General features: G+C 42.5%; 1 protein-coding gene across 1 annotated transcript in view; it reads right to left on the bottom strand.

Moving 5' to 3' along the window:
• Positions 1 to 4767: 4767 nt before the first annotated feature.
• LAMC1 (laminin subunit gamma 1) overlaps positions 4768 to 14079 on the bottom strand; it is a 117986-nt gene continuing 108674 nt past the window's right edge. The window contains exons 25-28 of the mRNA XM_025430038.2: positions 13615 to 13814; positions 11956 to 12114; positions 9392 to 9491; positions 4768 to 7801 (exon numbers count right to left, since the gene is read on the bottom strand). Of these exons, the coding sequence (XP_025285823.1) occupies positions 7545 to 7801; positions 9392 to 9491; positions 11956 to 12114; positions 13615 to 13814 (716 nt within the window). The 3' untranslated portion in view covers positions 4768 to 7544. The remainder of the gene's footprint in view (positions 7802 to 9391; positions 9492 to 11955; positions 12115 to 13614; positions 13815 to 14079) is intronic.

The following is a 14079-nucleotide window of genomic DNA, read 5'->3' as shown; positions in this document are numbered from 1 at the left end:
GGACTCGATCCCAGGACCCTGGGATCACGACCTGAGTCAAAGGCAGATGCTCAACCACTGAGCCATCTAGGGGTCCCAAATTACTAATATACTTAAATCTTGCCTTGATCTCTCTGAAAAAGGGATTTGAGGAACTTTATTATAAAGTACATGTACATAACAGAGGTTCTTACAAGGAAAATATCTCAAAATCATGAGTATACAGGAACATGCTGAAATAGTGGGTGAGGTGATGGAGCAGCGAACCACGGTTGCATTTCCTCATTGGCCAAGTGAAGACTCTCATTGAATGAGGGGCACATGAAAGAAATTATTCATGACAGTGGCTTTTAAAACACAGTATCCAGGGGCACCTGGGTGGCTCAGTGGTTGAACGTCTGCCTTCAGCTCAGGTAGTGATCCTGGGGTCCTGGGATCGAGTCCCGCATCAGGCTCCCTGCCAGGGAGCCTCTGCCTACATCTCTGCCTCTCTCTGTGTCTCTCATGAATAAATAAAATCTTTAAAAAATAAGTAAAACATAGCATACAGCAGAAGATATCTTGATAGTTGTAGTCCTTCAGCAGTGTAAGGAGGGCAACCTGCCTGAAATCTGTGTGGCAAAGCGCAATCTGTCCGGTCAGGCCGGAGCCTCTGTATCAGCCCGACCGAGACAGCACAGGTAGCAGACTGTCTGAGCCAAGAGGGATGAGCAAGTTGTAACACAAACGTCTCTGACCCTCCTAAACATGTAATCACCGAAATCACAGCTCTTTCTCCTGAGCCCTTATCTTGGACGCTGGCTCAGCAACCCAGGACCGTGTAATCCACACCAGGACCGCACATCTTCCCCAGACATTTCTGCTCATGGTTGGACCTGAGTTACTCTGCACTAAACCTCAAGTTAGAAACCAGGCTCGGGAGGAAAGAAATGCCCATGCAAGGAATGGCTGGGATCAACTGACAGTAGGAAAATTGGATCCTACATCCTGGAAAGCAAGCACAGAATATTCAGAAAGGAGTTGCATTAGAGAATTTTCTTTTTTAAGACTTTTGTTTATTTTTGAGAGAGAGAGCACAGATGGAGAGGGAGAGGAAGACTCCGCATGGAGCAGGGAGCCCAATTTGGGGCTCAATCCCATGACCTTGACCCAGGTGCCCCCTGCATGAAAAATTCTTTTTTTTTTTTTTAAGATTCTATTTATTTATTCATGAGACACACACACACACACACACACACACAGAGTGAGAGAGAGAGAGAGAGAGAGGCAGAGACACAGGCAGAGGGAGAAGCAGGCTCCATGCAGGGAGCCTGATGTGGGACTCGATCCCAGAACTCCAGGATCACGCCCTGGGCCAAAGGCAGATGCTCAACCACTAAGCCACCCAGGCATCCTGAAAAATTCTTAACACTAGTTGCTATGATACACAATTTGGGGATTGAATTTTTTTATTTTTTAAAGATTCTATTTATTTTAGAGACAGAGAGAGCAAGCACTATTGGGGGGAAGGGCAGAGAAGGAAAGGGACAAGCCGACTCTGTGTTGAGCACAGAGCCCGATATAGGGCTTGATCCCACGACCCTGAGATCATGACCTGAGCCAAAATTAGGAGTCGGATGCTTAACCAACTGAGCCACCCAGGCTGCATTTAGTTACTGAAATGACAAAGGATCTCAGTACAAGTGCAGACACCACGGGCTCAAAAGCAACAGTCTGAAGTTTAGGGGGAATCTTTTCTCACTAACTATGGTGAAAAAGGATTATGGGAGGATAGAGTGGTGTCCTCAAAGGTATGACCAGGCACAGTTCACAGAGAATCACTTAAATTGACTGCACATACTCATGGGAACAATGCTGTATCAGAGGCTCACATTCTTGATCAAGGGCCTGATGTTCAACCTTTTTTTTTTTTAGATTTTATTTATTCATGAGAGACACACACAGAGAGGCAGAGACACAGGCAGAGGGAGAAGCAGGCTCCCCTTGGGGAGCTTGATAGGGGACTTGATCCCAGGACCCCGGGATCATGACCTGAGCTAAAGGCAGATGTCTGCTCAACCACTGCACTGAGTCACCCAGGAGCCCCCTGATGTTTAGCTTTTTATAGACATTAATACAAACTATACTGAACTCATCACAAGCAATCCCCACATGGCCTATATTTCAAGGCTAGGGTACACGAGCAAACAGGATGAAACACTAACCAAGCCGCTGAAATGTACTGGGTCCTTTCATAGGAGTTAGGGAAAAAGAAAGGGAATTAATGTTATCATGTGGGCAGGAGCCAGAGATACCCACCAGGAGCGGTGGGTCAAACATACAGTGTTGGGAGTGGCTAGTGTGAGGCTGGGAGGCAGAGCAAGGGGCCTTGCAGACCAGATAACACCAGCTGGTTGCAGGTTGCAGAGCTGTGAGGTGGGTGCTGTGCCACTTGGCGGAAGGCAGGTTTGGTGTGTCTTCCTGCAAATCCCTCCTTTGGTGGGGGTACCGAGAGAGCACAGTGATGCTGAAAGGAGGGGACAGAGGGCATTAACAAGGATCCATAAATCCCCCTCTCTGCTCAGGCAGGGGAAAAGAAATAGGAGAATAAGCCAATAAGAAAGGTTGATTTTACCTTAGACCATTTAGACAACTCAGTGACCATTTCCTGTGTGCCTTCTAGCCCTGAGGGTGTGGACAGAAATACCTAGACCCAGATCTTGGGGAGCCGGAGGGACACTGGGGGGAAAGATGGGTGAGAGACACGTGATCAATAAATGTGTATCCAAGGGCCATGCTAGAAGCCAGGACAAGCCTGGGACGGGTGGTGGACACAAGGAAGGACTGGTCAGTTCCAACAGAGCAGCTGACACCTTGACCTCAGGCTTTCCTGTAATGGAAAGGAGACGGAACACCATAGGCAGGGAGATGAAAGAAATGACATGTTATAACAACACTTAAAATGTTGAGGTTTCTCTTATTTGAATTCCCAACAGGAACTTCTTAGCTTTTTATTTGACTTCTGCTAAATATTTCCTTTTCTTAAGCATACAATTATTTTTTTAAAAAAGATTTTGTTTATTTATTTGAGAGAGAGACAGAGAACATAAGCAGTAGGAGGGGCAGAGGCAGAGGAAGAAGCAGGCTCCCTACTGAGCAGGGAGGCAGACGCAGGGCTCCAACCCAGGACTCTGGGATCATGACCTGAGCTGAAGGCGGATGCTTCACAGACTGAGCCACCCAGGTGCCCCACATAGAATTAATTTCTATTTAGAATATCATTTGTGCAGAGCAGATATAATCATCTTGGGGGAGTCAGTACAAATATAAGGCACTCTAGCTGATAACTTCTGAACCACTGGAGCCTCTGATAGATTGTTTACTAGAAGTTCCTTATTTTTCACTCCAATGATTAATACCTACTTCATTTAAACCTGCTTAGTGAGAACAGGAAAAATTAACCTATGTGCAATTGTCTTGTTTCTGGTTCCATAAGCTATGGGCCTAGAGAGATGTGATCTTTCCTGGGGATGGGTCCTTCCTCACACTACGAAGCGGGTACCGTCTGCCTTTTGACTTTGTGGCCCTTCTGGGTGCCAGAGGTCTTCTTCAGGCATTCCATTTTGAGCTTAATGAAGCAGGGCTGATGAATTCAGATTTATCAAGGGGCTAGAATTCTTATTTAGGGAGTAAACCTTTGGGATATTTTGAATCCGATTATGCGGATACCAACTCTGGAGAAACTGCTGACCCTGAACTAACAAAAGGAATAGAGGCAAGTTTTTAAAATCCCACTCATCACTCTTTATAGTGGATGACCTATAAAGATGTCTTTGCATTTGAATCAGGTCCTACACACAGGTTCAGAACGGGGTATGTATGAAAGCTAGTAACTAGTGCCCTCTAAAGCTCTTTCTGAGCAAGCCCAAATGAGAAGAGTTCAGGTTCCTCACAGGTGTCATAGCTACAATTTATAAGCCTGGGAAGGTGGCAGGTCATTCACAGGGACTCAGGGCTATGAGCAGAGCACCAAAGAGTAAATCAAAGCCTCCCTGCCATCTCTGGATCCCAAATTCTTCACCTGGTCGCAGGTTTCTCCAGTTGGGTCAACCCTCCAGATGAGGTGAATGAGCTATTTCTGGCCTGCTGATTCAGCACATGACTTTTTTCTCTTTATTCCATTATGTTTGAGAGTGTTTCTCATCACCTGAAGGAACCCCCTTAAGCTTAAATTATATGCATATTTAAAGGAAGAAAGACAACTTTTTATATACAGCTGCTAAAAAGCCCACATAATTTTAAAATAGTCTTCAGGTGTCATTAATCAGGCATTAATCATACACCAAGGGGTCTGGCAAATGGCAGCCCTCAGACCCGTGCCTATTTTTGTAAACAATTTTATTGGACGACGGCCACACTCCTTTGTTTACACATTGTCTGGGGATGGTTTCATGCTACAAGAGCAAAGTAGTTGTAACAGAGACTGCATGGCCTGCAGTGCCTAAAATATTTACAGTCTAGCTCTAGACCACACCAAAGTATCCCAATCTGAGATGGGTTTTAAAAAAACAAACTAAAAAACCCCCATATGTATATGTGCGTGTGTGTGTATTTATATATATAATATATATACACATATAGACATACATACACCTATACATGCACACATGTATATTAAGTACATGCACACATACTGGATTGTTCTCAAGAAAATACATCACCCAGAGAAGATATCATGAGCAGCTTTCTTTCATTACACCTTTCAAAACATCCTAGGTCCCCAGTACCACACTCAGGCCACACCAAATATAAAGGGTTGCAAATATTCAGATTTTATTATAAATAAAATACTGGTTTTTTTTTTAACATAAAAAATGCCAAGTGTTGCATTTTATTCACCACCCTGGAGAGCAAGACTGTAGAGATTAAGGCAAACAGCTAAAGTGAAGGCACATATAAAAGGGCCACAGTTGGAATTACAAGGACAAATTCCAGGGAACAGCTGTATGTGCCCCTGTGACACCCAGCATTCTGCAGCAGCCACCCTGTCAATTTTATTACATAAAATACAGATAACTAGAACTATACAATAAAATAATGTATATTGCAGGAGTGTAATGAAGGTATTGTCTTATAAAGAACTTTTATTTTAAAAATAAACTTCTGTTTAAAAATATATGACACAGATGGAGAAGGAGAAAAGCAACAAAACCAAACCAAACCCCAAATTTCACTGTGGCCTAAGACTTCCTGGTGTGAGGCTGACCCATGGGCTGGAGGGAAAACTATCCTGGCAGTCTGTCCACAGTCCTTCTCCTGCAAGCTTGAACAAAATGTCTCTGTTAGTAGGGGGTGGCCACTTAACAGGAGGAACCAGCTAGGAGACACTGATGGGAAAACTTGGCAAGAAAGAGCCCCGCCTCTGGCAACAGTAGAAGAGGCCCAGAGAAGCAGCAGAGGGAATGCGAGGGTATGCCAAGTCAAGACTTTGTAGTCGACTCTGATATGCGAGGAGGCGGAAGGGGGAGGCCCAGGTGCGGGACCACTCCCACTCTACCTGTCTGTACGCCATCCCCAATGCCCTCTGAGGGCTGAGTGATCACGCACTCCCTTATCACGCAGCGACCCCCCCAGCGCAAACTGTCCGAAAGAGCATTTCCAGCTCCTTCCTGGTTAGGCCCACAGTGATGTTGAAGACACCATTCAGCAAAATGTCCTAATCCCAGAATGTGCTGTCAACCCGACACACCTGCTCTGGAGCGGGCGTCAGGAATGTCAGGCTGCAGTTTTGGGTCACAGGGCTGCCATGCAGGAGGGGGTGAGGTACCTCTGCAGAGCGGCTGTGTGTGGAGGGAAGCAGGTCGACAGCACTAGAGGATGAATGTGCTGCAAACACAAGGCAAAGAGCAGAGCGATGGGGAGCAAATGCAATGTCAAAAACTGCAGATGGAAGGGAAGGAGGTATACAGACACATTGTGCCGTGGAGAGGAAAAACAGAGTGAAGAAGTGAACAGACAGTGCCATTCTAGAAATAGGACCAAGTATATTTACATAAATTCCTTACTCTATAATCATGATAAACAAAAAAAAACATTCACACAAAAATATAAATTTGAAATAATTAATAGCACCAGTGTGTCAGATAATAGTTTCTTTCCCCCCCGCTACGCAAAGTACAAAGTTGCATAGTGTTAAAGGCTATATATGAATCTCAAAGGTGGGTTGGTAGGAGGAAGGGGTTGTGTGGCAGGGTATCTTCACACTGTGATCTTAAAAGAAAACCACAGAGCTGAGGATCAAAAGTTGAGAAGCCAGCTAGGCAACTCCACCTACGAGTCTTCCCTCTGCACCGAGGGGGAAGGTTTAGAGTGGGTTTAAATCACAAAGTGCAGGAACTCGATGGTGTTGGCAGCTGTGTGAAATACTGAGTGCAAGTATTTGCCACCAGGATTTGGCAGACTGTGTTTAGAGGGATCCTACAAGATGGGAACATCGGAAGATAACTGAAGATAAGGGTCAAAGGTTTCATCTCTCCCCAGTGGAAGAAACATGGGTACATGGGATCCTGACAATACTAGTTGCATCTAAGTTTTATCCCTTTGCTAGGAAAGACTAGGACAAGGCGGCTTGTGTTTTGTTTGTCAAGATCTTAGGGACCAACTGCTCTCTACCAGATAACAGCACTAGTTTCAAGACTAACATATTAAAAAAGCTCTAAGAATTAGTTTGATTTTGGAAAAAAAAAAAAACTTTAGTGGTTATCATATCCTTATTTCTTCTGTATAAATTCCATTTACAGGAATATCAGAAGATGTCTATTGGTGAGTGCAAGCTGCCCATCCAGATTTATCAGCTGCCCAAAGATCTGAAAAGAGGTTCTCTTCCTAGTCAATTATTAACATGTGAGAAGATGTTCAGCTACTTCTGCAGCCTCATTCTCCGGGAGACTGTCATGAATAATTGCATCCTTACCCGTGGATGGCTCAGTGTCCTATACTCAAAACAGCTAAAACAACTGACGATGGCTCTTGACATTCTAAATGACCAATACCTTTGGCACAGGATGTTTATTTCCTTTTGCTTAAGAGGAGGAGGGGTAGTAGATGTAGGTGTACTTTCTTTATCGATAGACTGGATATACTGGCCATCACGATGCTACTAATAGTAGCCAAACTTTTCCTTCATAGAAACAAGAGTACTGAGACCGAGGAGGTTCTGTTGGTATCAGTGAGAAAAAGGAGGGCTCCTTGCTCAGCCCTGGCGCACAATGGTTCCCACGAAGTGTTTACACCACTGTACAATAACGTAGGATACCGCGTCCTCACGTAACTCAGGAGGGAAAGTGTGGGTAAGGGAGTGCCTTCCGTGGAAGAGAGACTATCAGATAAAACCCTTTGTTCCCGATTCATGATGTCTGACTTGCTTCTCTTTAAGCTTTGTGAATTTTCCTGGTTCAAAAGGATAGTGGTGGAGAGCAGCAGAGAAGTGGGGGTCTGAAAAATGTAATCTTTGTGTTAAGGCACTCTGTGGCCTCATAACGGCTCGCTGGTTGGGGGATGCTGCCTTCCGGCCCTAAAAGATGACACTAGGGCTTCTCAATGGACGGGGTATTGAAGCAGCCAGTCGGTAGGGTCTTCTTGATGTCTTCCAGGTTGCGAATGTCCTTCATGATCTCCTCGATATCTCGATTATAGTCCATGATGGCAGCCTCCTGCTTCCTGGCTTCATTCTCCAGATCAGACACTTTCCTGTCTAGATCACTGACTTTCATTTCATCTTTGGCTTTGTTCAGGGTGCCTTCGATCTCATTTAGCTTGTTCAGGTCCACTGTGTCCAGTTGCCCTGTAGAGTCAGAGGACATAGGAGGAAACAGATGTACTCAGTGAGAATGATCACATCACCCCACCAGTACTCCACTAGCCTTCCATATAGATGAAGCCCAGCAACTGCCACCACGCAATGGTGGCCTGCAAATCGGCTTGTAGATTGGTAGGGTCGTACGAGGGCATGAACAACGCAGACCAAGTACAAATGCGGACCTAATTGGCAAGGACAGGTCAGTGCATTTAACAGATACCGGGCTGGATGTTTTCTCTGGGAAAACAGTTTTTGTGAAATGTTTTCTAAAGACACAGCTGCCGTGTTTGAGACCTTAAGCCTCATCTATGGTTTTGAAGGTCATCTCGTAATGTTTAATACCATTTTTATGTTTATATATGTAATCTGCATGTCATTTTAATGCCATTTAACGAACACAAAAATCTTTACGCTAGAACTCTAAGTCCTCAGCTCTTTGGATTCCAGGGAGGCTGGGTTGGTTTGGGGAGTCTTGTGCCTCTTTCAGGAGTTAGACATTATTTGGAGTCCTCCTATGGAAAATAGCCAGGGATGAAATGCTGAAATAATTCCAGTGAAAGTTTCACTTTAAAATTAGCAAGAAAAGGAGTTATTCTGGAAAGAATTGCTTCCATAATTAATGAAAGCAGACTGCCACACAGTGATCAACACTTTATGCACACTGTACTTGATTATATTCTCACAAGACCACATGCTGCCAGTGATTCTCAGATGTTAAACAATTTGCCCAAGTTTGCACGATTACAAGGCAATGAAACAAAGATTCTGATGCAACTCTAACTTTAAAATCCTGTTCTTTCTGTCATGAAAAGTTATCTCCTCTAGATCCTTTCATTTTAAATTTATTATTCTTGATATTCTAGACGGATAAAAAATATAGACTCCCCCACCCTCCAAAGAAACCAAAAACCAAACCAAACCAAAACAAAAACAAAAACACTGACCAAACCTTCAAGGCTAAAGTAGAATGTGTTGCTACAGAGCTATACTAGCTGGAGTATTACCACTTTATAATGGAGGCAGTGACAAAATTACATCTGTCCTATAATGAAGCCTGCTCCCCGTCAAACTGAATTAAAAGAGCAATTCAACATGTTTCTATATCCTTGAAAAATCAAGCTTATTCTTTTTTAAAAACCATCACCTCATCCAATTATCCTTTTGATTAGCAAATGAAAAGAACTCCAGGCAGTGAAGTCATCATCAGGTTAAAGTGTTCCTTTACTCTACCACTAAAATCCTTCACTTTAAATCCTTTAAAGACACACTGCCAGCACGATGATCTAAGAAGAATCGCTGTTCAATGTATCATAAACACCGACCATAAATGAGCCACCCTAGCTGGCAGCCTATCTTCCTAATTTTCTAAGTCTGGACCATGGTCAGATTCCAGGACTTAGATCATATGCCGTGCAAGGGCCTCGTAAGTACTTGTTGGATTGATACAACCTGAAGTCTTGATCCAGTTCACACAATACTCCCGCTAAAATATCTGCTTCTGTGTCAAGTATCTCAGACCCCAAGAGCAGTACAGAGAATTCAGAGGCTGCCTAACATGACTCTACAGCTACTTACCCAGCTGCTCCAGGAGGTCATTAATCAGGCTGAGGAGGCTGGTAACGGAGTTCTTGGCCTTTCTGGCATTGATCTCGGCTTCCTGAGCAGCCTGGGAAGCCTGTACCGGGAAAGGACAGATGATACCGAAAGTCCTGGTGGCATGTTTTCAGGTTCTTAAAATAGTTTTACCCCAATCAGCCAGAAAGTCCAATTTTCAGCTTTCTCTTTCCTAACTAGTGAAACTACAATCAATCTCTCTCTCTCTCTCTCTCTCTCTCTCTCTCTGGTCTTTGTATCTTCACGGTGAAATGTTGCTATTTTTAATTCATAGAACAGTCATGACTAGGCTGTCCACATGCCGATATTTACTATTTGTATTTCAAAAAGACCAATATTATCTCCTTTTCTCACTTTCTCACTCAAGAATACATGGAGATGGATTCATAACAAAATCCATTAAGCAGAAACAAGTTATTTTTAAGGACAAGTATAAAAAAACTACATTTTAGAACCAAAATAGGTCCTTCAGGACACTCTTAGGGACTTGATTATTAGACATGCCCTATTTTCAAGACAAGTTTTATAATCAAGTGACACGTTCTGTAACACCCTCTACCCCTGCAGCTGCGTGCGCGCGCACACACACGCATGTCCGTGCATACACATCCGCACGCACAGATTGGGGTGGTACAGTTTACATTTTATAAATCAACCAAAGGTAAGTGTATTCAGGAAAAATTCCATGAAACCTGAACAAATACCCTGTGCGTGAGTCACGGGAAATGACAATGGCGGAGGAAGTATCTGAATATCAGAAAACAGATGCTCTCACAAATAAATCCAGTCAGGATATAAATGAGCAGCTTTGAGCTCCCTACCACGTAATTGTTTTTCCTAGTTTTTGGCTCAAGATACTGCAACATTTTTGGATAGAAACAACGTAAGACTTTGAAAAAGAACAAGCATGAGGAAAAAAACCTTCACAAATGAATGATTAATCTCTGTTGAAATCACAGCCTTTCTTACTGAGCCTTGACAGGCTTTTCTGTGAGCATCCTAGGAGAGGGGTAAATGACCATGATGGTCTGCAAGAGCAATGCTCCTGCAGTAACCTGTGGTCTCCAGCCTCCTCTTCCAGGACAATCAAAAGCCTTTACTCTTCTGGTGAAAAAAGGTATGTTACAGATTCAAACAACACTGGCTCGATGCTGTGTCTTTTAGGATTGGCATAAATATAAATGGGATAGAGTATGTTTGGGTGCTTTGTGTTCGTTAGAAGTTATTTATCAAAAAGAACAAAAGATGGATCTTCTTCCCCTCTTTGGAGTCCATACCCCTTTTTTGAAGCTCATAAGGAATATATCCTTTTCTTCTTCCAATAGGCTCTAAATCTAATGTTTCTACAACCATATTAAAAATGAAATGCAGGGATCCCTGGGTGGCGCAGCGGTTTGGCGCCTGCCTTTGGCCCAGGGCGCGATCCTGGAGACCCGGGATCGAATCCCACATCGGGCTCCCGGTGCATGGAGCCTGCTTCTCCCTCTGCCTGTGTCTCTGCGCCTCTCTCTCTCTCTGTGACTATCATAAATAAATAAAAATTTAAAAAAAAAATTAAAAAAAAAAAATGAAATGCAGAGACCCTCAGCATATACAAGAAACACGTATTTTTTACTATATGGGAATTTCCACTTGAGCCATACCTTGCTATAAAATTGAGACAGTCCAAAACAAAACCCAAAATGCATACTAAAATAGAGTGTTTGCACAGGGATACTTCCTGTTATCACTTCTCTAGAGTCTTCTTTACCTAGATAAACAGAGTTAGTATTTCTCCTTTCTGTCCCAAGGTAAAAATGAGCCATAGTAAAAGATCTGTTTTTCAGCAAGAGTGGAAAAATGGTCCCTTGCTTGTACTGAAAATGCAGAATTAAACAAGTTCATTACTGTGATTGTAATCAGATTGAACTGAACAGTTATGTTTCCACTTTGACTCCATTAAAGTCTTTTGAAAGCAAAATATAGCATAAAACAGAAAAGTGTACCCTTGTTCTTTACCAGGCCATGCATTCCTAAGTCAATTTTATTACCAACAGTATTGTAGATACACATCATCACAAAGGGTAAAAAAAAAAATTAAACTGAATGTAAATTTGGCATGTTTTTGTCATCTTCAAAAATGAAACACAAGAAAATGGTCTTTGCCTCTAGAAAGTAGGCTGCTGTGATAACAATAGTAGGAGGAAATTTTTCATTGTATTCCTTTTTATTCCTTTTTGGTTTTATACTAGCTATGAATCACTCATCCAAAAATATAAGGACATACTTTTCAATGTCCTAAAACTTCAAATGTATAAAAGAATGTTTTGCTTTTAATGGGGAGAAGCCTTGGACAGAACAATTGTGCAACAACCCAGCAGGAGATCCAAATTCTTTGTCTTCTATGTAAGTTACTAACCCAATTCTTGGCCAGAAAACACAATGAAAAACAGAAGTCAATAAGACACTCTTCTTAACAAGATGGGAATCTTCATCATTAAACACTCTTCACTCTGCCCACGAGCAAATAGATACAAGCAGCTTACCATCCCTGCCATCATCATATCCTGGTCAGCATCATCTTGTTTTTTCTTCAGCTCCTTTTCTGCTTCCTGCAGTTGTTTCAACATATTGTTCACCTCATTATCCAGGTCTGTAACTTCTGCAAAAGTCCTTTCTGCTTCTGCCTTGGTGCTGGTAGCATTCTAGGCACATGATAAAGAACTGCTGATGAGAAAAAGCTTTCATCTTTCTAAAGTATGTGTCCATACCTCTTATAATCTGTAGAATGGCTCAAAAATACAATCCATAAAGAACAGGGCAGTAAATTACACTGTACGTTGACTTATGGTATCATTTAGTTGGGTTCCAAATAACAGTAAGGAAAGAAAAGTTAGCATTACTGCCTAACATAATAAATGCTTCTATTTGTATACTCTTATTTATCCTTAATACTTCCTGTTCAATCATTGCCATTTTCAGTTGAGGTCACATGGCTGGCAAATGATAAAACATTTAAATGGTGTACATTTTCCAACACATCATATTGATTAGGTACTTTCAAGTTGAATACATTTTCAATTCAAATGTAGATGCCTTGTTCTACTTGGCAGTTTATCACAATGTAGAAAAAGACCGCAATCCTGATATAGGAGTATTTTATAAAATATAATTAATCCCCAAATCAACTGTTCTAAATTAACTTAAGAATGTATTTGATTGGGCAGCCTGGGTGGCTCAGCGGTTTAGTGCAGCCTTCAGTCCAGGGCGTGATCCTGGAGATCCGGGACTGAGTCCCATGGCGGGCTCCCTGCATAGAGCCTGCTTCTTCTCCCTCTGCCTGTGTCTCTGCCTCTCTCTCTCTCTCTCTGTTTCTCATGAATAAATAAAATCTTTTTAAAAAAAGAATGTGATTCTCGAACATGTAATTTTAGCATCCATTCTAATCATTTAAATAAAACAGATTGACCTTTAAATAGGAAAAAACCAACTTAAATTATTCTTTAAGATGAATAGATAGAGGGCGCCTGGGTAGCTCAGTTGGTTGTGTCTGACTTTGGCTCAGGTCATGATCTCAGGGTCCTAGGATCAAGCTCCACTTCTGGCTCTACGCTCAGAGGGGAGTCTCCTTGCCCCTCTCCCTTTGCCCCTCTCCCCAGCTCATGCTCTGGCTCTCAAATAAACAAATAAAATCTTTAAAAAAAAAGATGATTAGAAAGAATCCTAGCAGCGGATTCTTTCCACTCTAAATCAGGTTGGGATCAGATACAAAATATGCTCACAAGAGGCGCCTGATAGTTATACTGACTTGATTGAAAAAAATGGCAGCTGTCCATGTCAAAGTCCATGTTTATTTGAGAAGAGTTTGATTTTTTTTGTGGAAGGTGCTCATGGGCCCATGAAGCCTTCCATCTCCTCACAACAGAGACCCAGCCACTGAGACAACAGTAGAAATGTTGAAGGGCATTTCAATGATTCTCCCTCTTTGGTCAATGTACTTACCTAGTACTCTAACACCTAGTCAGAAGTGAACAAGGATGTTTTAAGATAATTTTACTAGAGTCGAGGAGGAAGTTTATGAGAGATTTTAAGGATCTGGAAAGAAACTAGATCTTGGAAAGGATCTTGGAAAGGATCTTTTAAGGATCTTGGAAAACAACTAGAGAAATACAGGAGCAAAAATGGGAGAAGAAGGAAGCACACACCTTCTGGACAGCGCTGGCGATCCTCTCTGCCTCATGGGCTTTGCTCTTGGCTTCAGTAGCGTCTGCAGCTGCATTGCCCAGTGCCAGCTGCGCCTCCCTTGTCTTTTCATTGGCTTCAATGATGGTCTGGTTGATGGCAGGAATCCTCCGTAAAGCCTCCTCTGCAGCAGTCTTGTTGTCATTCACTCGCCTATCGAAATCTAAAATAAAGCAAATTCAAGGAATGCACTTGAACTAGACTCTCAACAAGTCAAAAAGGAGCCTTTTAGGGAGCTGCAACTGGATTTTGTTTTATGAAAAATGAGAGAAAAATGATAAACAGCATGGATGGCCTTAGAAGAACGAAGTGCACAGCTTTAGACTCTTATGAGTGAGCATGTTTCTGGAAAGTTCACTTTCATGCAAAGCACTGAGTAATCCATTATTGCCACGGCAACCAATATTAAAAGCTGCAGTTTATCTAGT

The sequence above is a fragment of the Canis lupus genome, chromosome 7 (genome assembly GCF_003254725.2).
Source record: "Canis lupus dingo isolate Sandy chromosome 7, ASM325472v2, whole genome shotgun sequence".
Classification (NCBI taxonomy): domain Eukaryota; kingdom Metazoa; phylum Chordata; class Mammalia; order Carnivora; family Canidae; genus Canis; species Canis lupus.
The sequence above is the reverse complement of the archived record's forward strand: the minus strand, read 5'-3'. Positions and strand labels throughout refer to the sequence as shown.